The 25917-nt window shown below is 41.2% G+C and overlaps 1 protein-coding gene and 1 long non-coding RNA gene across 3 annotated transcripts in view; one reads left to right on the top strand and one right to left on the bottom strand.

Moving 5' to 3' along the window:
• Nucleotides 1–25917, top strand: part of Adgrb3 (adhesion G protein-coupled receptor B3) — a 665862-nt gene that overhangs the window by 333404 nt on the left and 306541 nt on the right. For both annotated transcript variants that reach the window (XM_010617866.3, XM_010617865.3), the window contains exons 10-11: nucleotides 2555–2623; nucleotides 5006–5114. In XM_010617866.3, coding sequence (XP_010616168.1) covers nucleotides 2555–2623; nucleotides 5006–5114 — 178 coding nt within the window. The remainder of the gene's footprint in view (nucleotides 1–2554; nucleotides 2624–5005; nucleotides 5115–25917) is intronic.
• LOC104857791 lies at nucleotides 8176–21081 on the bottom strand. Its single transcript, XR_778972.1, has 3 exons — nucleotides 20750–21081; nucleotides 15668–15801; nucleotides 8176–8271 (listed from the first exon to the last, which is right to left on the bottom strand). It is a non-coding gene; the product is annotated as an uncharacterized LOC104857791 (long non-coding RNA).

Genomic DNA, 25917 nt, shown 5'->3' with positions numbered 1-25917 from the left:
GTGGAAGTAGCTTTATACTTTGTTTAAATACTCAGTCGTGTGAAATGGCATATAGCGAGTCTCCTCTTCAAATACCATTCGGCCTCTTCTGTCCTAAAGGAGCAGAAATCAAACTCAATACATATGTATCCCAATTAACGTAACTGCGTGCTTTGCAGTGTATGTGGGACAAGTTACCGCAGAATCAGCTCTGACAGATGCCGCTGAATCATTTGAGAGAGCTTGGGGTCCCGACCTTGCTTTCATTAAATCTATGCTATAGGAACGGCTTTACGCAGGCTGAGAATGGCATGGTGAACGAGAGAGACTGGCTTCCTCGTCGTCAGCCCTCTCACCCCCACACATCGGGGCCTAGCGCACTGCACGCCTGCGTGGCCTGCAGGAGTCGGCGGTAGCCCTGCTCATTCTGCAGCACAGCCCGCAGCGAGATCACACGGGACTTTTTTCTGCAGGACCTTCTCCCTCCATGCGGTCAAGTCCCATTCATTGGCCTTGGAAAATAGTTTCCCATACTCTATGTCGGTTTGTTTTAATAATTTCTGTCTTCACCGTTGCTCCTTAGTGCTTTAAAAAGAAAAACAAAACAACTCTAAATGTCTTGTTTCCATCCATGAACTGTGTGTACCATGGCCTTCATTTCATGTTCAGCAAGAAGTTACTGACCTGCTATCAGCAAAACTGGCCCTGAGAAATGTTTTCTTCAACAAGGGAGACACATGTACACACATTGCTTCCCATTCTGTGTCTCTTGTTAGCAGCAGCACGCATTTTGTATGAGAGCTGGCAGGGGTTAAGATGCAGACTGAGGTCACAGACCTCAGCAAGCTAACTGGCAGGCACAGGGATGAAGCTTGCAACTTTTACCTCATTAGCACTATGTCCCCTACTGAGGTAGCCAGCCATGGGCAGTTGCAAAACTTGGAAGGTTAATTCTTTCTGCCCATAGGTAGAGTTACGGCTCAGTGGACTAAGCCCTGAAAATGTTAACACTCCAAGCAAGAAATTTTAAGTGGAAAAAATGTCTGGCAGTACAAAAAGGTTAAAAGAGTTGAAAATGAGTCTTAAACAGACTTGCAGTTTTTGAAACTTTTATAGAGGTTATGACTCCAACCATTTTGCAGCCATGTGATTGCCAGGAACTATTAAAATAAATAGCACAAATAGAGCAATTAAATATAGATACTAACAGCTTCAAAATGCACAAGTAGAGGAAATGAAGCAGCTTTCCTTTTCATCTAAAAACACCCAGGTGAATTTTTTTTTGGAATGAGAGCAAATGCTTGTTTTGAAAAGCAACATAGGGAGGAAGACAGAGGAGGCTAACAAATTATCATTCCTGTCTGCAAGGGAATCTTGTCCTAAGCTAATGTGTCAGTACCGACGGCCCTGTTAGACAGTGTGGCTTCTGAGGACACGACCGGCCACTCTCCCTGTGGCTCCAGAGCAATGTCAGCCCTTCCCTTATACTTCCTAGGTCTCCGGTGACCCAACGTCATACCTGTCTTCAGCACCCACTCTGGATTTGCACTCCCGGCCCTGTGTCTTTACCACACAGGGTGACGTGAAATGACAGTCTTTCTGGTAAAAAGCCCTCACGTGTGGAAAGAGCACTGAGTCAAAGTGGGTGCTATCAGTGTCCATTGTGAACAGAAGAGTGAGCCTGAAGATAAGCTGGTCTGCATGGAGAAGGAAAAATCAAGCACTCATGTGGTTAATTCTAGGTGAAGAGAAAGCCATCGGTTTTCAGTGGTTAGCTGGGGACCGGGAAGATGCACAGATTTGGAGTTTGGGCTTTTCCCTGTCTGCTCTCTCCTCCACCTTAGCTTTTTGGCAAAGGTCAGGAGTGAAGAGTAATAACTAAAAAATAGCTAAGATTTCTAAAACATTCATCCGGTGCTACTTGCCAAAAACTTAATTTTATTTAATATTATCTAATACGAATCTTTGTTGTGAAACTAAAAATATAATAGCCAGAAAAGGTGGAACCAGGATTCTAACTGAGGATGGCTTTGCACATAGGACATGGTCTCCGTAAAATGTTCTTTGGAACAATAATATAAATAATAATCATGGTTTTCTTTTAAAAGGATTGGGCGGGGGGGGGGTTAGCTCACTGGTGCTGCTGCCTGCCTTGTGAGTTCAATCCCCAGTACCAAAAATAAAAAAAGTCAATCAATAAAGTAATAGGATAACTTGTAGGAAGTCAACACAGACAACTTTCACTAAGGAAAGAATAAAAGCTGTTTGTAAGGAATAATTGCACGGTGACATTGCAGAACAGAATGTAGAGGATATAATGGAAAAAATAATTGTGAGTGAAAGCATTTTGCCTGTTCTAATTGCTTCTGGGGATAAGGCTATGAAGTGTTGTAGAAATCCTAAAATTACGGTGCCGTCAAATGGTCCTTGGAGATTTTTTAGAATATTTTTGGGTCATTAAAATAATATTGCACAGTGTTACTATTTTGGCCATAGAATCACCTGAAATGAGTGTTGTTGCAAAAGCATATTATCTCATGTAATATTGAAACTTTTTATCTAATTTAATTTACAGAACTTCTTTCAAATAGTTAGCAACCTCCTAGATGAAGAAAACAAGGAGAAATGGGAAGATGCCCAGCAGGTAAGGCTTTAGTATTTGAAATGAAGTTGGCTAATTAAAATGTGAAAAATACACAGCAATAGGAATAACTTGCTCTTCCAAGACAGTAAAAAGACTTGAGTGATTCAAGATTGTAAAGTGATAATTTTTGAGAAATCAAGTGATCTTGTATAATACCAGTATAGCAAATAATATGATTGGTTTAGTTATTATTTTAAATATCTTGAATTAGCTTCCTGCTTTATTAATTGACATGATTAATAAGTTGTGTCTTTCTAAATTGCAGAAAAAGTGTAATTTTAGATCAAAAAGGGAGAGTAATCACTTTTTTTAAAATGCTGTGAAAGTTTAACTAAAATTTAATTCAACTGACTTCTTTAAGATTTCTACATGTCCCTTGTTAAAAATCCCAAGAGAAGGGTAATATGGAAAAAAGAACAAATATTTACTCAGGATCAGATGAGCCATCTGTGTCGTTTTCCTTTTATAATAATCGTATTCTAGACCTTCGGGAGGAAAGCACGCCCTTTGTCCCCATTCTCATAGGAGCTCTGAAATTAGCCCCAGGTGGCACAGCTCATTATGAGGTGCAGACTCTGTGCTTCTGGCCACAGCAAGGAAAAAACCAGCCTGTGATTTAAGAGCTCAATCTGGCTTTTCTGCTGGTTTGAATTATCCCGTGTCCTTGGCCCACATCCAAAGGACAGCCTCGTTCAGCACTGTAAGGAAGTGGTATCTTTCCCTAGAATGCAGCTGCACGGGCAAAGCACATCTTTCTGGAAGCCAGAGACCAGTAATTATGGGTATATTTAGAGCGAACAAACATACGATAACCTATTTAGAGCAAGGCTGCAGTTCATCACAGGGTAGTTTTCACTGGAAAGCCACAACCTGAGCAAACAATGAATGGTGACAGAACTCATCAATGGGAAATTCTGAATCCATAATGGCAATTTGTGATTTGAAATCAGCTCTGGGCTTACAGTATTTTTCAAATATTCTTTCGGTGCCAGTGATCCTTCATGCTTTTGTAAAATGACTTTGAAATGTAAAACGGACAATAAACCTATTTTGTAGCTCACACTAAAAGGTGGTGTTGTAATTCTAGCCTTGCGGTAAATGGACCTCAGAGCTGATGGCACAGGAGCACTTTGGAATAAGGGTGGTTCAAAACTTAGCACAAATATTCCTTGTGATCCCCTTTAGCTTAGGTCAGAGGAATAGCCTTAACAAAAGAGACACAAGATAGAATTTGGTGTGCGTTTAGAAAGCCAGCTGATTAGAGTAGACCAAGGGATGGCAGCAGTTTCTATGGACAGCATCTACAGTTTTGAACCATGAACACAGCTATTCCACAGCCCCTTCCTTACCCATCCATCCCAGTTGTAGAGGCCCAAAATACATTTCGGCACAGTATGCTGCTAAAGGTGTAGCACTCCACGGTGGGAAGGAGACTGCACTATAGACAGCATCGTTTTGTACACTCAGCAATGAGTCAACAAGTCCACTGTGAGCTAGTGCCAGGGTGAGGTTCTTTCAGAAAACCCGCGTCCCTCTGTCCCGAGGGTGGTGTGCAGGCAGAAACTCTGTCAGTGGTGAAAGCAGCAGCCAGCTAGACAGAGAAGACGATGGCGATCCAGACCTCGCTGGCAGCGAAGCTGTGGCCCAGGGGCCACAGCAGGCAGTTTGCATCACGGAAAGGTTCGCCATCCCTGTAGTCAGTGGGAGCGTAGATTGGCAGCTATGCCTCAGCCACTGGTGAACATTCCCTGTGGCTTTTGATACATTGTTTAACTTCCTTGAATTTTTGCATCTTCCAGGGTAAAATAACAGTGATTTTGTTGGTTTGTTTTGTGTATGTGTGCATAAATTATCTAGACTAGAGTTGCTACAATTATTGCTAAATTTTACATTGACTATTATTAGAAATAAATGTTTCTCTCGAGATATTTATTATGCAATGGATGTGATGCCTTGTACATATCTTCATGATAGCAATAATGATTGTGTTTTTATTCCTGTATTGCCTCATAGGGACCCAAAGCTAAAAATGTTCATTGTCCAACTTCAGTGTTTGTTCTATGGGATATTTAAGTAAGAGGAAGCATCCACCAAAAGTAAAGCCATGCTAATTTTGAGTAGACAATCTGCTGGACACTTTGAGTTTCCCTAGATTTATGGGGGAGTAATTAGTGTACCCTATCACTTCCAGAGTTCCTGCCGGCTGACACCTGGTTCCATTTTCAGCTGTTAATTCAGAACGATAGCTGTGGTCCAGTGCAGACGCTTCTTCAAACAAAACAGCTCATTTGTGACTGCATTATGTAGGGCTTTTCTTCATTCTAGTTCTGTATTCCATGACACGGACCTTTTATTCTGCCTACCTGTTGCTTGTCTTTCTAGATTTATCCAGGCTCCATAGAGTTAATGCAGGTGATTGAAGACTTTATACACATTGTTGGAATGGGGATGATGGACTTTCAGAACTCGTACTTAATGACCGGAAACATAGGTAAGAAGTAGGATTATTTTTCCCCGAGTCTTTCTAAAATTAACAAAATGAAAAGTTGCAAAAATGTGTGTGGTACACTTGCAAGTGTGATTTCTTTATTTGGATCTTTAAGTACATGTGGATCCATTGATTGTGGATCCAAAGTGTGTGATCTGTAGGTGGGCCCAGTTCCATGTCCATCGTATGTGTACGTATGTGCGTATCTACATACGTGCACATACAGATACACACACACACACACACACACGTGTACATTTGTCCCAAGCTGCGTGCATTTGTATGGGAGCCTGTGGCTGCCCTGCATGTTCGGTACATGTAGAGATGCACAGGGGCTGTGCCTTGTTTTGATTTGCCAGAGGCTCTTCGCATACGTACCTAAGTTTTCTGGGGGCAAACCTGCCTTCCTTTTCTCCCACTGGCTGTCCACAAGGACAGAGCCTCTGTCCCACACGGGTGCTGAGTCCGCGCGAAACACTCCTGGTATCTTGGGGATCACGAGCAAAACTGCTGTCCCTTCCGCGTTCCGAAATACTTCCTGGACCGGAGTGGATCCCCCCAGTCCCGGTAGTAGATTCTGCCGCGCTGAATACGTGCGGTGAAAGCCTTTCGCATGTCACTCACAATAGGGGAGTTACACAGGGCAGCAGGCCCGGCGTACTCATTTCAGCGTCACAGTTGGATTGAGCCAGTAACAATTATTTTAGTCAAACGGAATGTTTATCTTTGTCGTTATAAGTTGTCAGCAGTGCAGATAATCTTAATTTGTTGTTGTTGTTGTTTTGTGCATTTGTTTTTTGAGACAGTGTCTCACTATGTAGTTGAGACTGACCTGAACTCACTATGTAGCCCAGGCTGGTCTCGGATTCACAGTGATCCTCCTGCCTCAGCCTCCCGAGTGCTGGGATTACAGGCATGTGCCACCATGCCCGGCTCTAATCTTAATTTTTATATACATTAATTTGCTTGTTTATAATTTTCTTGTTTATTTAAAACTCCCTCTTATGATATAATTGTGATTGAGAGCGATTTTCTTTCATTGCTTTAATAGTTTTCATGTAAGGCCACTGAACTCCACATAATAGTGCATTTGTATGAGTATATTTTACCCTATATTCTTATTCACAGATGTTTAAGCTTTAGTTTCTGAATCAGGAAGACATCTACCTTGATTAATCCCCTTGCATGGTTTAACTGGTACAGAAAATGATTTTTTTTGTGATTAAGGATTTGAGTGGTTCATTTTACCCTTGATTTCTTCTAAGCTTCTAAATCCTACAGGAACTCATTTGATAAAAGGATATCTTTCATCAGAGTGGTCTTCGAGGCCAGTGTGGTGGGGGCAGTAGTGGTGCATGCCTATATCCTCAGTACTTGGGAGGCTGAGGCAGGAAGATAGCCAGAAGTTCCAGGCCATCCTGGGCTACATAGTGAGTTCAAGACCAGCCTGAACTACATAGAAAGATCTTGTCTCAAAAACAAGACAAACAAGCAAAGATTATTCTTGGATTGCTAATGGGTTACAGCTAACTACTAATCATGTTCTTCAGTTGAGAGAAGATTGTGTGAGACATAAATGGGATAACATCAAATGGAAAAGCACATATGTCTGGAGATATTTCGATGTCCACATACTCTTTGTACTTAGCACAAAGCCTTATCAGCAAGACTTGTGTCTTAATAAACCCACTGGGCCAATCTCAGGATCCAAACTGCCCTCCACAATGAGTGTTCACCTTCTTGTGATGGGTTAGGACCCGTCTGAAGGCAGTGAGAATAAAAAGGTAGCATAGATACTGTCTTTGTTGAAGACTGAATTCAGAAATCAGAGGAAATCTAAATGACCATTGCATAAATTACTGGGCAAACAAAAGAAACAAAAGGGCTAGTATGTTGGCTGTGGAATTTAGGGCAGAAGGGAGGAAGAACCAAGTTCAGTTTCAGGGATACTGGTTCTCCAAGGCGCAAACGCCCTCCTAAAGGCCCTGTGACATCTTTACCATGCGTGGAGGAGAAAGGAATTATGAGGGGAACTGAGAGTTAAAATTAAAGCTGAGGAATGAAAAAAAAGAACTATTGTTTTCTTTTATAGTTAATGTTTAATTATAAAAGGCCCTGCTATTTTAAAATACTCTCAGACTAATACCTGACATTAGTTGAGAATGCGTTTGGAAAATACTATAAAAGGAGAAAAGGCCATCTGAGAATCTAATAAATTTAAACTTGGATATCCAGTAAATTATCTGTAATACTAGCATTATTTGCAATAAAATTCTATTAATCTCCATGTTACACTTCCATAAATAAGTGTTTAGTCATCTTTACCTTTCTTTTGCCTTAGAATTATAGTTTAAATTTTTGCAATAAGATTATGCTGCTTGGGTTTGCCTGCTTCCTTTAATATTACCAAAGTTTAAGTCATACATTATCCATAACTCAAAGCAATTTAATGCTGCAAATCAAGCCAGTATTTTACTTTGCCTTCACATCTTGTATAAAGGCAATGTGATTATTCACTGTCTTGAATTCTTATGTAATAACAACTTTATGTTCTGTGAATAAAAGTCACAAGCATTAATATACTGACTATTCAAATAAGATCTTACTTATTATTCTTTGCCCCAAATTCTGGCCAACAGACTGACTTAGTATTGTTGGTAAATAGAACTGAAGGTTATTTCCATAATATTTAGGAGTTTTCCAAGTATAATTATTATTATTGAATTGAAAAAATGAGTAATACTTACAATTAATGCACTTCATGTTAGCCAATTTGATTTGAGTTATGTATAAAACATGAATCTACTGCTTTGTCTGATATTTCCAGTATTTCCCAGTAAAGACAAACAGAATATTTTAAAATGGCAAAATTTGACATGTGAGTTGGCAGGAACTTTTCTTCCCATTCAAATTCTAAATATTAATTAACCAACATTAAAGTAGTGATACTGAACACATACCCATGCAGGCATGCACGTGAGCTCAAAGATTCGAGTTGAATACAGTATGCGAAATGAAGAAAAGTTGTTTATTTCTTGTATGCATTCTCTTTAAAGCATGTTGGATTAAGACTCGTTAGGAGCTCCCGAAGATCCTCCCGTCTTTTAGAAAGAATGTGCTTTGGTCATTTCTTCTGTTGCTGGGATGAAATACCTGACATCTGCAAATTAAAGAGAGGTTTATTTGGCTCATGGTTTCAGAGGTCTCAGTCCATGGTCGCCAAGTTCTAAGGCAGAGACACCATGGCCGCGGAGCTGCCCGACTCATAGCAGTCAGGAGGCAGAGCATGTTGAAAAGAGCTGAGAGGAAGGGACCGCGGTAGATTCCTTTCCTAGGATTGCATTCCCATGACTCCTTTCTCCAGCTTAGCCCCACCTCCGTAGCTCATTCAGGTAGGAAATCATCAGTGGGCTGAACCACTAATGAAGTTAGTGCCTCACTACCCCGTCACCTTTCCAGAAGTCTCTTGATCCGGTCAAGTTAACAATTAAGATTAACCAGCACAGAGTGCAGATTATTTTTCATAAATCCTTGTGCCAAAAAGAGTTGAACATAATGACAGAATGACTACATCATCTAACAAGCATCTCAGAGATTCACTGAAAACCAATTTTATTTAAACTTTAAATAAAATTTTAACATTTCTGTTTTCTGGCTCCTTGTTTAGATAGAATGAGATAGAAGCAGACAGTGCTCTTAGTGGGACATATGTAGGAAACAGAAAAAATGAAATGTTAGAATGATAAGGAAAAAGCAGCACTAAGTGATTCAGCTGAGTGCGGTCCACATTGTGGAAATAAATGAGTCCTCACACTTCACCTTTGTACACAGTCATAAGACTGAAGGCAGTAATTTAGGTTTAATACCATGACCTTAATTCATCAATATAAAAGTTCCTATCATCTGAGTATGATGCAGGGAAAACAAGTAGTGTATCTTAGATACTTTTTCAAAAAGATCTTGTGAAAACTTGTGAAGATTCTTTTATTTGGAAAATATCTCCATCTGTAACAGCTTTTGATAATGAAATTCTCTTATATGCTAACATATCTATGCACATTTTGCTACACATGCGTATGTGTACAGTTTTGGAGGGATTTTTAGTCAGTTCAAAAGCTTTGTGATTTCAAGGTATTTAATACAGGTTTGGGAAAAATAGTTCTATAAAATATTAAATTGATGCATTTATCAAATATTTGAGCTTCAGTAGAATGTCTATTTTTAATATTTACGTATGACTATGACCTTCTAAAACAGACATGTGGTAATTATACATATGAGTAAAGGAACACATACTAAAGTCTAAACATTAGTTTGTGTAAGTACAAAAGAAGTGAATGCACTTGAAGAATTGATAGGCCACAGAGATATTTCAATTTTTAGTAAGCTTTATTTCATTGTAAAATTGAATTCTATGATTCTAAATATGCTTCTAAATAAGTGTTATAAATACACATAAGTGGTTTTAGGAAAAAATATAAATTTTTCATTGTTTAAATTTTAAGAATTATTATCACTTAGGTCATAGAAATAGATTTCTATTATTCAATATGAGTTATTTAAAAAAATTTTTTTCTTTAATGAAAAGGAAGATTATTTTTCCACTACAAATTTCTTTGAAAAGTTATTTGCTCTGTGTAGTTTCTCTCCAACAGTTTCCTCCTCCTTAGCCTCTGGGAAGCCAACATCTCTCTCATTGCTTTCCTGAAGCTCTGGTTAGAAAAACCTTCAGGAAATACCCCAAAATCAGATTGAACCTCTCAACAAACTTCTCATTCTTCACATCCTCTGCATGTTGCTAACCACTCTCTTTCTTGAAACTGCCCACTTTTATTTATTGCATCTAAAATACAATTAAATGATAAACATGAATTTCATGGCTTGGAAATATTTGGATTTTTGGAGGCAGTAATGTAAAGAAAACTAAGCACCCCTGAGGAAAAAAAGTAAATTATGTGACACCCCACTTTCTGCAGTTCCAAAGACAGAAAGAATTCACGAGGTCTGGTATAATTAGGGTGACAGGGCACCTGCATGGATTTGTGTATTCCAAGGATTTGCCTAAAGTTCCAGTAGAGTGTTTTATACTGTGTATTATGTTTTATGTCAGTCATACATTTTCAACAATAGCTTCATGTAGCATATTACATTTGCTCTGTTTGTTAGCAAGAATAGCCTACTCTTTAGAAATTAATTGCTTTAATTTTGGATTTAGAATAAGAATTGGACACATTGGCCGGGGATTTAGCTCAGTGGTTCCACTGCCTGCCTTGCAAGCACAGGGACCTGAGTTCAATCCCTGGTACCAAAAAAAGAATTGGATACATTGAACTGAATTAAAGGAGGTCAGTGATGTATTCAATGTTGTTGCCTACTGACCAGTGAAAAACAAAACTAATTTATCCTTCACTCTAAGCAAAAATTTTACTGAGAGATTCAGATCATTACAATACATGAATAATTGTTTAGCCTGCAAGCAGATTGCAGTTTAGTCACAGATATATAACAATAAATAAATGAATACCAGTTATACTTTGGTTTGTGTCTACAAACTGCCTATTAGAGATTCGCTACAGGAAAAGTTAGACTATATAAAGATCAAGACAAATTTCTTAGAGTAGGAATCATTTCCTGTGGTCTTTGAAAGATGGCTGGCTTGTAGACAGCTCAATACGAAGAACACTGAGAAGTACAGAGTTATATTCTAGAACCTTCTTACAGCAAAGATGGTAAAGATGTCCACCCTGAGATTGTGTTTAGGAATAAGTGGCCTCTTCAGATAAAAAGCAGCAGTGTATTGAGTGAAGGAAGTAAAATAACACTTGAAAGCCATGTTTCCGGAGTGAAGATATTAAAGGATTCTTTTTTTTTCATGATTCATAAACGTAGGCACATCAGGCTTTTTATTATTGTAGCAATGATGCCAAATAAGACTCTTGAAGCTTGACACATTAAAATGTGTGCGTTGATAGGACGTGCATTACGGCACAAGACTGAATTTATAGACATCGGGAAAGACCATAAGCACAGTGAGTCTACATGGAAGTCAGAGGCTTTTTACTGAAATCCACGCAGGACATAATGAAGTTGTGTGTATTCATCAGCTTTCTCATTGCAGGAGCACAATACTAATACCCACTAAGTAAAGGAGAAGTTGAATTTGGTTTCTGTCTTACAGGATTCAGCCCCTAAATGGCTGGCTTCAAGACAGAAATGTTACAGTGGAAAGGTGTGGGGAGCAAAGTGGCATAGCCCATGGTGAACAGGAAGCAGCAAAGGGGAGTAGCTCCAGGGAGGTAGGAGCCAAAGAGAAACCAGACACAATTCTAAGGCCATGACTTCATGATCTATCCAGAAGTCTGCTTCATTAATACCCTCGCCATTTTTGAGACAGCATCTCACTATGTAGCCCAGGCTGCCCTCAAACTTGCAGCAATCCTCCTGCCTCAGCCTCCTGAGTGCAGGGATTACAGGCATGCACCACACCCGGCCAATCCTAGGCATTTGTTAATCTAGTCAAGTTGACATGCCGTGATAAATGCTCCCCACTTGAAGTAGTAGTGGCATAAATAGAAAGCAAAAGGACATGAAGTTGAGATGCTATGTGAGGTTCTAACTGAAAGGATTTCTATAACTGACTGGGTATAAGAAAAGAATTAAAGTTATATTTATTTGGCAGATGTTTGAGAGTAGCTCTTAAATATTAATATTTAGGCAATAGAGTCCCAAGTGAACACTAAAATGAGACCTTGGATATAAGTAGAAATGTCAAATCTGGAAATACACATTTGATGTTTGACTGCATAAAAATGATGGATAAAACCATATGAGTTTGCTCAGTAATCAAAGCAGTGATAAAAGAGGAAAGACATAAAGTGATGCCCACAGTAAAAACAGTGAGTCGGGGCATTAAGTAAACCTGGTAGATTTAAGAAATTTGACAACAAAATAATACAAAGTCACTATCATGTAATTAATAGGAGGGAGAAAAGATTGCAGAATATATACTCCAGCCAGTGTCAGTGACTAATAGAATTTCACGTTTTACAGCTAAGATTGTATAACATGATTGTATAATTGATTGTATAACATGAGAGCTCTCCAGGAAAATTGCAGGCACAGTAGGGAGGATCTAAATTCTCGAGTGTTAGATGGTTTTAGTGGATCACCCTTAGTATTTGGATACAGTAATGTTCAAGGATTTGCCTCACATAGATGACTGCTGATAATCACACCTATTGCTATCTCACAACTGTTCCTTAGAAATTATTTAAACGTGATAATACCAGATGAAAAAAAATAGTTTTGTGCCTATTATAGTTCTAAATACACAACGATGCAGTTATTTGTTGTAAGAAATTTAAAATATTGGTCTGATATAAACCCTCAGAGCTTTAAGGTTCTAGGAAGGATAGTATCATTTTTTTTTCCCAGTAAACTAACAAAGCCAGCACCTTAGGAACACCAGTTATTGTTCTTTACCAAACTGTCACTATTTATTCTTGGTTTAGAAATACGCAACATTGGGCTTGTTGGAATGAACATTTGCATTTGTTATTTTCTGAGGTTGAATCCATATTCAGCCTGAATGATGCCATAACAGTTTGTTGTTTTTTTTTTTAATTTCATTGCTTCTTCGTCAACAGCAAATCTGTGTTTTCTTAATTTCGCTGGTGAAGTGAATCATTTCTCTGGTATAACGTCTTGTTCTTTTTGGTGAATCCAGTTTCAGCCTGGCAATGGCACTGTCAAAATGGCTTCTCTTTCTTGGGTTGTTTTCCTTGTTATCGCTGCTTAGTTCTGTGGTTCACACGTCTCTCTCACTTGCTTAACTTTGTTTCTTTAAAAATAGGACAATCGTCAGTCGACAACACGACCCCAAAATACGCAAGTCTGCGTGTTTTCTGTTTATCTGTAGCCCCTGACATCCGCTCAGCTTGCTAGACGTGAGTGCCGTGTGAGGTTCTCCTCCACCCTCTGCTGCTGCACCTCTCTTTCTAGATGCCCAAAGCAAAGGAGTGTTTTCTTTAGGTCAGAAAAGAAAAATGGAAAGGGCAAGTTTCTCTGCAGTTCCAGCCTGCTGATTCTCATAGCAAATAACTGAAGTCTGGTTTTGAATGAAGCCATTGTACGTGGTGCCTGACGAGCTGTCTGCTCATTTCTCATTCAGTGGAAATGATCGCTCAGTGCTTGCTATGATCCACCTCCTCCAAAGCACTGGCGGTGAAAGCCAACCCAGAGACCGTTATCAGGGATGGTCCAGGGATGCAGACCACGCGGGGTGTGGGTGGGCTTCTTCCATCCGCCTGGGAACTCCAGGTTAAGGCAGACCCTGATATCGGAACGGGGTGGGAAATATACTATAATTCGTGGGTTTAATCCGCTTTCGGGTTCTCAGCCCTTCATTCAGTAATGGCGTCCCATGTTCTGTCTTAGGCTTTGAGGATTTCTCATTGAACAAATTAGACAAAGCTCCTGCTCCTGTGGAACTTGTTTCATAGTAGGGAGGGGGATGTCAAACACCAGCTCTGACGTGCCCCGTGGCTGTGATTGCCGTGCAGAGAAACAGGTGAGGGTAGGAGTGTCACTGTCAGGTCGGAAGAGGCCTGCCATTGGTGAAGCAAAGTTTGAGCATAGGGCCGACAGCCTTTAGATCGTGAGGCATGGCGATATGTGGGGACGGAAGACTTCACCCAGAAGCGCAACGTGGGTAAAGACCATGGTGCCGCCACCTACTTCGTGTTTTAGGAGAACAGGCCAAAGCCATTGGAGCCGGAGTCCCTCAGAGAGGAACCGTGGGAGGGGATGGTCTGAAAGGAGCAGCAGGAAGTGAGGCTGGAAGGCATTTGGCTGAAGGTCAGACTAGGCAGGACAGCCAGAGGATATGAGCAGAAGAACGATGGAATCTGACTCACGTTCTACAGGGACCATTCTGCCACACAGTGGAGAGCCGGAGACAACAAGGCATCCTGTGACATAGTGTGAACTATGAGGTGCTTACTTGTCATAGCCCGTGAAAGGACATCGCGGCTCGGACCAAGTGACAGTGGCAACAGTGAGGCGATGTAGGAATAGCCGATCACTCAGAGTCCCCTGCTGGTTATAAATGGGCTGGGAAAGAAGGGTGAGGTTAAGGAACTGTCCCCGGAGCGCCCGAAAAAAACAGTCACAGACATCAGTCTGGCTACGCTCATGACCATTTTGATGCCAGTAAGGTCCAGAGTCCAGAGCAAGCTCATTTTGGTTTATTCTCCATAAATTCTCATCTCCACATTGAACACAAGCCCTTACACTTGCAACTTAAGTTATTTTTACTCTTCCCAGGGAGACTGAACTGTGTTATCCTTAGAAGCTAGCAGCAAACTGTCATCATTCCACCGTCTGCATCCTTTATCGACAGCCAGAATGCAGTTATTCATTAAAATGATTTCGTGAAGCTGTACCTCAGACTTAGCTGCCAATTAGCAAATGACGACCATTCTTGTCTTTCTTCTTCTGCTTGTAAAAACGTGGTGCTTCGAGAATCGAAGATCTCAACCATGTCCATCAATAAACTAGTCAGCTCCTTTCTACAGAAATATTATCTAAGTTGGAAAGATTTTTGAAAAAATATCTGTATCTCTATAGTGGACTTTAATGTAGAAAACACTCATGTTACAGTGTTTCCATTAATCAGTGGGCTTATATTGTTCTGGAAGTTAAATGGGGTGAAAACAGTTGCATAAGATTGTACATGATTGAATCTATTTTATACAGCCACACTCAAGGACAGATAACTCAACAAGTCATTGTTAGATAATGCTACTTTTCCCTGAAAAACACTCTAAAACATATTTGATATTCATTCTTTCTTGTTTTGAATAATCTAAGTGCCCTAAAGTTTTTCTGTCTTAGGCCTATATTATGCCAACAGCTAGCGCTAATACTCATTGTTGCCCCGCTGTGAATATCTCCTATAGTCTCCAGGTCTGTATTTACTAGGTTTTGCTCCTTTATCCTCACTTAGTTTATTACTATGAAAGAAGAAAGTTAGAGTTGGGTGGGGTGTTGTACACCGTGCACTTGGGAAGATGGAGCAGGAGGATAGCTTGAGATCAGTTCAAGACCAGCCTGGGCAACATAGAAAGACCAGCAACTCAAACATAAAAAATAAAGCAAAGCATAGAATGTATGTCTTGTTTGTTTTGTCACCAAAGCACAGTTCCAAAACCCCACAGTTTTAAAGAGGACAGGCTTATTTGGCTCAGCTTCATCCCCTGAACGCTGGGCTGTGGAGCATGGAGACCATGGCCAGAGGGCCTGGGGAGGCTGCTCTGCCTCCCTCACGGCAGCTGGGACAGCAGCTCTGAGGACCCGGCACAGCCCGGAAGCAGCCTCCCGACCTGTGCTCACCAAGCCCCGTCAAGGTGGCACGCCCCGCTGATAGCCACATAAATATCCATTTTTACAAAGAACTCTTCAGAAGTGGCATTGGAGCACCATAAATAGGAAAGCGTTTTCTTTTTCTCCTTATCCCTCTGGCTTTCCAAGAAAAATTTGGATAGAGCAACACTTACGTTCTCTAGCACTTCTCAAAGGAATGCCTTCACCGATTTTCTGGAGACTGTTTCCTCCTAACAAGCTTGCTGCTGCTCAGCCACATCCGTGCTCCCCATTCAGAGCAGATGCATTTTTTTCTCTTTGTATCTCACTAATTGAAAGTTAAAGATTTGTTTCATTATCTTACTCGACTGAGCACATTCTAACCTACTTTGTTATATAACAAAATTCAGGGTAGTTTTGTGGATTTTTTTTTTTATGAGACTCTAGGGAAATCTTACGTTTTTTGTGTTTCTACAAATACACATATCTCCTGCCATTTACTTTCTTGCATAGTAATCTTCGTTTACAGCTACCTTATTGAACATTTAGTGTCATTTTCCTGGGCTAATTACACATTCTGTGATACCTATGAGCCCATGAAAATATTGTGAACTTCTTCGTTATCCGTTCACTCAGTCCCCAGCCCTCGAGTGAGAATGAGTAGAAACGGTACCAAATCCTTGCCTCGAAGTCCTATCGCTTCTTCATTTTTATACTTACTTGGGGAAAGCTCATGTTCCAGAGAAACCTAAGGAAATAACACAAAAGTCATGCCATAGAGGAAGCACAAAGGTGTGCGGCAGCTTTTGGAACACCAACAGGAAAGCGGAGGAAAGGTGACACCTCTCGTAGCTGTGTGTGCCAGTGAGAGAGTAAATGGCCCACAGCAAGCAGTGTGAGTGACAGATGGCCTTGGTGAAGCCGTATTAGCAGTGCGTCCTGCTGTGCTGGACGTGGATTGTGAAAGCCATCTTCAAATAGAAAGCCTCTGTTTCTCATAAGAGTACAGGCTGGAAATTATTGAGGTTCTAAGTGGTGACATATAGACTTAGCCATAAACACTTTGAGCTTGAGTTTTCTCTATTCTTCCTAAGGGACTTGAATTTCTGCAGAGAAATTATTGGTGACATCTGCACCTCAGGGAAGCTATAAAGAGGAACTTTGCGTAAAGGCAAGTTGGTGCTTTACCTCAGTTTAATGGATTTGGTGGACTTTTGGGAAAGCCTGTAGGATACAGGACTGAGCAAAAGAGCCATCTGGAAAGCTAAATGGCTTTCTGTTTCCCTGGAGAATTTGAATTTAAAAGGTACTGGAACTTTAGCTCTTCCCAGGGTGACTTGATTCTTTTGTTTGCAATAAGTTCCTTCAGAATCTGAAGATACACTCTTAAAAGCATAAACAAAGATACAGTGTAAAGCCTTCTGAAAGCAAAATTTGGATTTTATAGAATATTGCTTCTGGTCTCTACTGGTTTATGCAGTGCAGTAAACATATGGAATTAGTAAAATTGACACCCTGTATACCTTCTCTCTGATTTTGCTCTCCTACTGAATTAGAAGGATGTCACTGTGAGTTTGTGTGAATAGCAAAAATAATCCCATTTCAACTGTTTCTATGGCAATAATTGCTTATCTCTATGGCAATAGTGTCTGCTTCCCATAACAATAACCACTGAAAAGAGGCACTGACTCTCTCTTAACAAGATTTCATTTTTTTTTTCTATTTTCATGGTCTCCCTTTTACAAAATCTTATGTCATTGGGTTATACCGAGATTTCTCCCTGAATTCCAAATAAGTAGGTCCTAATTTGAAAGCTGAAAAATCTGCCTCCGATTAAAACCTGGTACTTTCACATTGTGCGTGCAAGCACGGACTCTGTTTTCTTTTTCTTTTTTTTTTTTAAACACATGGCTTTGGACCAGACATATGTGCTGAAGACCTGGGCGGGGCAGTGCCGTGACTGACTGGCCCTGTCAGTTCGCGAATTGCTAGATGCCTGTCTGTTCCTCCCTAAAGACAGAACATACCCTCTGTGGAGCTGTGGCCTGGATAAATGCTTGCACACGCTTAGCACTCTGTGGTAACAGACCATCCCAGGACCAGACTTGGGCCCTGCTTCTGACTGCACGGGTGACTCTAGTCACCTTGGCCACTGTCTACCTCTGTCCGGAACTTCTGAAAATTACCAAAATTCACATCGTACCCTTCATTTTTAAAAAACCTGCATATCATGCTTATTGTGTATTTCAAGATTCTGGGCTTCTAGGCAGATAGTTTGGCTGATATAGAAAGCCAAGCATGCGCTGCATAAAAGGGGCGTGTGACACAGTTGCCTTGGGCAAGAACAGTTAAACCTACCACATTTGAATGTCTCTTGCTCTCTTCCGAAGCTGCTCTTCCCTCCCATGTATTTACTTGTCATTAGTCACCTGCCCAGCTTTCTTAGGAGACGCATAAGAAGAAACCTTTCTGATTTAATTTGACAATATTGCAACAGTGGTCTGCAGAGTTCTGTCAATTATCTTAATAGATGCAGAAAAGATTTCTGTAGGATTACCATATTCTAGTTCTTAACTGAAGTCTCTTCAGCAGTCAGAAACTACTTTTGACTTTGGTAACGTACTTAAAATTTTCATACGGAGATTTTAAATGTAAATAATTTCTAAGAACAGCAGCTTAATATGTTTCATTTGGCCTTCTGTCTTGGTCAGTGAAAAAAAATATATGTATGAAAAGTGTCAATATGTGTTTGTATGTGCAATTTTTAAAATACTTAGTAGTATTTGAACCAGAAATAAGTTATTTTAAATAATACTAAAATTCGTGCTTTGAGCTTAGGGGAGAATTAAGTATTTTTGAAAGTCACATTAAAGAATAATGATGCTTTCTTTTTTATTCATTAAGTTTATTGGTGCATTTTAGGTAAATGGAGGCATCTTGAGAACAGAATTTTGAATATCTCATTGTTTCTCTTATGTGAGTAACTCAAAGGGGGAATAAGAACCGAAGTGAAGGATAGATATGGGGAAGTAGGAAGAAAATGTTCAAAGGAGAAGGGAGAAAAGGGTGGGGTTAGGAGTAAGGAAAGGCATAAAACATAAAAAAGAATGGAGGGAGAACAATGGAAACAAAGTCTTATAAACGGAGAGGGAAGGAGACTGAGGAGCAGGACTGACGAGGAGGGAATGGGGAAAGTGAATTAAGCTATGTTATATGCAGGTCCAGACTCCCTACCGTGACTGTGCTCATGATGTGTGGCCAAAGTGTACCAGTGGAGTTAATTTTCAAAAAGTAAAAAGGGCTGGGGCTGTACCTCAGTGGGAAGTCCCTGGGTTCAGTCCATAGTACTGCAAATCAATCAATCAATCAATGAAGCCAATTCCAGAAATTCATTAAAGCTATATAATTTTATACAGGGCACAGTACTATGTTTAAGACATAGCTGAGGATTATAAATTAAATATAATTGAGGAGGCCGAACAGTCATAAAAGAGTGATTTCTATTGAGTAACACATTACATTTCCAAATACATACTGAGAATATTGTGTATACTCTGAATTTGAATGAAACCTGATCCATTAAAAAAATAGGGTCCCATAATTGGTCAGGGATACCTTAATGAGGCCAGTATATGCTGAAGCTTTTTCTTTGTCACTATACAGTGTTTTTATACTAATTTTCAAAATTTATTTGAACTCCAGTATTCCTATCTGAAGTGTGAATATTCTTCCTTTTGAAAAATATGTATCATAATTTACAGTGTAAATATCTCTCTCTTTTTTTTTCTGCATACTTTCCTTTTGCTTTTCCCAGATTCGTTGCCTGGTTATTTGTGTTTTGATTTTCCCTGACTCTCAAATATTTTTCCTATTACTGCTAAGATGGAATGATATTCTAACTAACCACAACAACCTTTTCTGTCATTCAAATGTGTTCTGAAAATACTGAATATTTTAAAAATATCATAAAACTTTAAAAATATAAAAATATATTTATGTTACAATTTAAGAAAATAGTAAGTTTATAGTTTTATGATTTAGAGTACATAGTCATAGCAAAGTATCGGCTGGCATACATTTTTTTCACTACATATGATCTACTGTAATGAAATAGAACATGTGATTTGATGTAAGAGTGTGTTTATTTCTGGGAAATGCTCTTCTCGCTGAATTGTGATGTCCTTGTATGTATTGACTTCCTCTCTAAACTTTGAGTCTTCCCCTGTACTTTACATGAGTTAGAGAAAGGTAATGTAAAAGGATAGAAGGAAATTGTCACACATTGCATCTTACTGTGTGTATGACATGAGGTAGTTGTCTTTTGCTTAATCCTCATGAAAGGCTATTGTTTTTAGGAATGATTAAATTGAAGAGAAATTAAAGGATTGACCAAAGTACACTGAAAAGCAGACTTTTTTGGCTTCAGTTTGACTGTATTAACCTCCTGCATCCTACTGAGCCCTGTGCAAACTTCATTTATTTAAAGGGGGACAGTTAGTGTATCAAACCCCCTGCATGCTAAGATCCTAGCACACAGCTGTACATAGTGAGCATGCTACTCTCTTTGGAGCATAAAATCTAGTGTGGGAGACAGAAAAGGAGCAAGCCCATGTCAAACTGCAGAAACCTCTGTGAGAAGATATAACAGAAGGCAGGGCTTGGAGTTCTTTAGATGGGGTGCATAGGACAGGACCCTTCTGAGGGAAGATCACTCCTTATGAAACCATCTTCTCATTAGGTGTTTTGTTCTTGAATCTTTTCCCCCTCTCCCTCCCGCTCTCCCAGCCCACCACATACATAGATAGATAGATAGATAGATAGATAGATAGATAGATAGATAGATAGATAGATAGATAGATTTTTTGGGGTGTTTTTTCCTCTTCTTTTATCTTTCCCTCTAAAAGTGCCCGTTTCCTGAGTGGTATTTCCCAGCTCTTTCCTGCCACCCCTCGGTGTGTGACAGCTCTCTTCTCAGCTCTTCCCCACTTCCACCAGCTTACCAAAGAAGCTTTTCTGTCAGAGCCGCTTCCCAGCCTCAGCAGTCCTGCTCCTTTATGTCGTTTATCATGACCGACATTAGCCTAGTTGTGCTTGGCAGTTGCTTGCCCCCCTTGCTCTCTAGATTCTGTGCCAGCCTCCTGGGGGCAGTGACTTTGACTGTCTGTTCCCAGGTGCATTTCCAGTGCCTCCACTGTGCTGAAGGTGTCATAGTGCTCGACTTACACGTGCTGAATAAGCCAATCAGGACCCTGCATTCTCTCTCCAGGAAAACTTACCCACATTGTCCACTCTCTGTCTAATGAAAAGAGGTCCAGCCTACATTTCCACGTCCCGGATGGGATCGTTCTCCAGATCCCAACCTCTCAGCATACGCGGTCGTTGCAGCCTTCCCCCTGCCCGAACTCTACACCGTACGTTCATTACCGTTTCTGTAACCCACGGTGACCTTTGCTGTGCCGGTCCATTCCCTACTCAGGATGCCCTTGCTCTTCCCATCACCATTGTGATTCTCCTGCAGCCTTATTGGGGTCCCGCTTCTGGGTTCCCACAGGCTGTCCCCTCTTCTTTAGCTCCACACGTCTGCCCAACCCCAGTGGCGGTCACAGGGTCTCCCTTCATCACCTCCGGGCTCATCAGCCATTGCCTCACACAGGTCCCTTCGGCAACCTTTGTTCTTTAAATTGTTTCACCAGCTGAGCAGTGGTGTTTATTCCCCACTAGACTGTGGGCTCTTGAAGGACACCTTGTGTGTCTGTCGGTGGTTCACTTACTAAATTCCCAGTGGTCAGCCGATTCGTGGAGCTATCAGAGGTGGGTGGAGGTTCATCGGTGAATTACTGTACAAATGAGCTCCTCCGTGCTGTCCGCTGTTTTGTAGGACTCAGCGCTGTCCGTCTCAGCTGTTTTTCACTATCCTAGGACGACCTTGTGTCTGTGCCTTTAATTCCTCTCATTTCTGTAGTGTGCCTAACCCTTGGAGAAGAGAACCCTGATTCTTTGTTGTCAATGTGGTGTTGCATACACATGCACACACACAGCCCGCATGCGTGGAAAAGGAGACGATGCATAAACCAAAGCCTTTCCTATTCTGTATTTGGTTAATTATCATCCAACATTCCTTCCATCATGGAAATTCTGCTTTTAATTTCATGGGTTAAGAAAAGAGGATTTATTTTCTAAAGTATTTTCTACATTGATTTTAGTATTGTGACACCCTCCAAAAATGACTTCAGGTCTCGTTTTATTTCACGATCATGTTAGGATTGAAGTCGTGAACCACTCGTGTGAAGATGATACATACTGTCTGTTCCTAAAAGAACAGAAAATGCACCTTGTGTGATAACTGAAGGGAAATTTCTGTAATCCGCTTACATTTTCCTGGTACATTGTGTGTAACATGGAAAAAACAAGGCAGCCAGAAGGACTTTTCAACAGGTAGTACGGTAAGTGGAGACACTACAGTGCTTTTAGGTCATATTTCTCTTTAAAGAGAAATACGTCTTCAACAATGGTTTCTCTGCCAAAAAGACAGGCACACGTTTTTAGTAAAGGCCCAGGCAATAAATATCTCAGGGTCTGTGGACCCCAAATTCTCCACTGCCGATGCAAAACTCTGCCGCCACAGCAGGAAAACAGCCGGGGACAGTACGTAAATTAGCAGGCTTCCAGGAGAACTTTTTGTTGCCACTGAAAACTTAGCTATATAATTTTCATTTCCTAATAAATACTATTCCTTTGATGGTTTTTCCAGCTGTTTCAAATATAGAAACCATTTTTAATTGGTGCACTATACAAAAATAAGCAAGGGGACAGCTTTGGCCCCAGGCTGCAGTTCCGTGTGCCCTGGTGAAGAAGTTAAACCTACACAGAAGTCACACATGGCACTTCGCATGGACCCTGGGCTCCACCATTGTTCAAGCTGGGGGTGAGAGAGCCCGGGGAGTTGCAGGGGTCCTTCCTGAGAAAAGCCTCACCTACGGAGAGGACCGTGGGCAGAGGTGTTCCACTGCCCAAGACATTCCGGCTTTGGATGGCCGGTGCAAAAAGCAACATGAAGCTGACAGCTCCCAAATATTTTACAGATTTTAAATCTTGATTCTGGAAAGGAGTGTGCCAATTACCTAATCATTTAAGTTTTAAGACATAGCCCATTAACCAGTTTAAAAATGAATTTTTAAAATGCATTTTTTAAAACTGCCTATGTAGTTTGTCTACTTTTCAATATCAGAGAATCCTGCTATTTCTCTAAAGACAGTGGGGGTGGAGCCATCACAGGAGGAGCGTTTCTCAGGCAGCTCTCTCTCCATAAGGTGCTCCTGGCACTTGGGCTCTCACCTCACTAATGGGAAGTGGAGAAGAGGCTGCTGGCGCCCTCTCGGAGCACCGTGGTCTTGGCTGATGTCCATCCTCTGCTTTGCATCCAGAGCAAGGACGACCACACGTCAGAGCCCTGCCAGCCTCCTGCTGTCCCGCCACCCTCAGCGTTTCAACTCCAGCCTTTGGGGAAAGAAGAGAGTAGGAAATGGAGACAGAGAGGAGAAAACAAACTAAAACTCTGTAGAAATATCTGTACGGTTCCTGTCATCCTAAATCATCCTGGAGCATGATTTCTCAGGGTTATGTTACTCTATAACCGCTGTGCTTGGCACTTTCGTATTCACTGTGCCTGGTTCCCCTTTTATAACCACTGTTCTCCGGTGCTGTCTAGGTTGGGCCTCCTGATGGGCACGTGAGAGTTGTATTTTCCTCAAACTGAATGATCGTGCCTGTCTGTTACACTCAGTAGACAATAGCACAGTGACGCAAAGGCATTTGCTGTTAATTTGTTAGGTAAAAACCACACCGTGCCACACAGTGCAAACTCAGACTTCGGAAGAGACAGGCTAGGCTTTGAGTCGCGTATCCCCTCGGAGACGTCCCTGAAACTGAGTCTGCTTCTTCCCTCGTCCAGTGAGGGTCCTGGGAAGAGCGTGAGGCTACTGACACTGTCAGCGCTTCCTGGGGTGCTCCACATGTCCAGTTCTGTGTCGCGCGCTGCGCTGGGGACGGTGCCCAGCTCAGAAGTGGCACTGCGTGTGTACTTGTTGAATGAGGTGAGAGATGGAGAAGAGCCTCCTGGCAAGTGCCCAATACCTGTCAGCTCTTCTGCGCTTCTTTTGCAAAGGCCCTCACTGTTTTACCAGTACGCAGCGTTGCTGTTTGCGAAGATCGAGGTTTTTCAAACTGCTTAATTCCAGGGGGGTCACAGTACATGTAGGCTGTGATCAGTCCTCGCACCTTCTCATAAATACGCCAAAGATGCTGTAGCTGCTTTCTAACGCCCTGAGCCAGCCCATCTTTCTCCCTTACCCTGTATCTTTCTTACAGGATTTCAGAATCATGCGGTGACCATGCGGCATTCTTGAGTGCTGCTTCCCACGAGCAATTCTATTTTGATAACTGGGGACATTTTCTGATACTGATGAGTCAAGGCCCAGTTTGCTAGTTATCCTTTCTGAATCAATATGAAGAATACGCGAACTTCAAATATATTTAAGATGTCAATATAAAAAGCAATGGAAATACCAGTTTTAAAGTAGCCTTGAAACAACCTGTGCGTTCCTTACAGTTTGTTTCAGATTGAGAGGCGCCCATGCCTCCGTGTCCCCTCTGGGTGTTTACACAGAGTGCTTCAAAATATGAGTCGCGGTGTTAATCACCTGCATTTCTGCTTGAGAGCAGCACTTCTGCAGCACTCTGCGGCCTCAGGCCTTGGCTGCAGGGAATCTGCTATTCATGCTGCAGTGAATCTCTCAACTCTGATGAAGTGAGAGATTTTTAACCTGGCTGACCTTGGTACTCCAGTAACCAGAGAAGGCAAACCCTTCCCTCTTGCAGAACCTATGTAGAAAAAGTGTTTATAAAAATGAACATGGTTATATTATACACCTGAAATGTACCCATAAGACAAGATAGAGGAAAAAGAAAGAAGACAGTGAAAAGGAACACTCACTCAATTCCTGCGGTGGTATATTTAAGTACTAAAGAATGAATTCTATTTAAGTGCAGTTTCTCCTTCTAGTTATATGAATCAGAGGTTGAATTTTGCCATGAGTGGTTAAATTTTTAAATTTATTCCAGTATAAGACTTAGTGCCCTTAAACTTCCCTCAGAATACTCTCTCCCTCTTCAAACACACTTCTCGCATTATTTTTGCCACTTTCTGAGCACTTCTGGACGTTGTCTTTTTGTGAGTGTCTCAGTGACCCAAAGGAAAGCCAGGCAAATAAAAACACGCATAGGTGTCACCTCACCTACCTTATCCACCCAGATCTGGCACCCTGCGACTTCCGACTCTTCCCCAAAATCAGAATGACCGTGAAAGGTAAATGTTTCAGATCCTCTCAGGCGCACAGCAGCTGTGGCAGTGCCACTGAAGGCAGTCTCCAAAAGGAACGCCTAGAGCTACTTCTGAAAATGGCAAGCATGGTGGGCTAGGTGTGTTTGAAGCAAGGCGGAGTATTTTGAGGGAAATTGGTAGCAGTGTTTCTCTTACTATAATAATTTCTAATGTTATCAATAGTGTGTTTGATGATGCCTCATATATTCAACAAAAAGTTTTTTGCAACGCAGTTTTGAACACAAAAGGTCACCACCTGACAAGCAAAAAATAAAGTTTGTAGGAAAAGTCTCTTTGTCATATGATAGAAATCAATGCAGTGGTAGTTCCTTTGACTTGATTATGGGAAAACCTGCTCCAATAGTAACAGCCAGTTCGTGCTTATTGTGGCCGGCACACCTCTAGGTGCTCCGTTTCCAGCCTTGATAGCCAACAGCCCAGAGAGGTAGCTCTTAGTTCCCATGTCACAGAAGGAAGCATTGAGGCATGCGCTTTGGTTCAGTCATAAAACTTCTAAGAAAATAGGAATTTATCTTTCAAACTAAGACTTAGGACCTGCCTAGGGAAGTCTGTCAGTGATGACATAAAACAGCAAAAGCAAACTGGGATTATCCTGTGAAACCAGGGTTATAGCCACCATAAAAACTTCAGAGTCTGCATGCAGGCCCGATCCAGAGTCCACACACACAGCTCTGGTAGACTGCTATCTGCTGTCCTGTGTCCATTTTGCTCTTGTGTCTTTTCCTTCCATGTGCCTTCCATTCCTGACCGTAAATCAGCTGCTATATCACATTAACTCACTGTGGTTTAATTTTTTTCATTTATTTATTTGTATTTTTTGGTACCGGGGATTGAACTCTGGTCCTTACGCCTGTGAGGCAGGCATTGGAACCGCTGAGCTGGATTCCCGGCCCTCACTGCAGTTTTAGGTGGAGCACCCACAGACCACTGGTGGGTAAGACAGACCTCAGTGGGGGCAAAGGGTGACATTGGTTCCTCTCAAGACGTTTCAACGCCCTGCCTTGCTGAGAAGACGCAAGGCCAAGATCTAAGAAAAACACCTTG

The sequence above is a fragment of the Fukomys damarensis genome, unplaced genomic scaffold (assembly GCF_012274545.1).
Source record: "Fukomys damarensis isolate Sample0158 unplaced genomic scaffold, DMR_v1.0_HiC HiC_scaffold_27, whole genome shotgun sequence".
Classification (NCBI taxonomy): Eukaryota; Metazoa; Chordata; class Mammalia; order Rodentia; family Bathyergidae; genus Fukomys; species Fukomys damarensis.
This window is presented reverse-complemented; position numbering and strand designations above follow the sequence as displayed.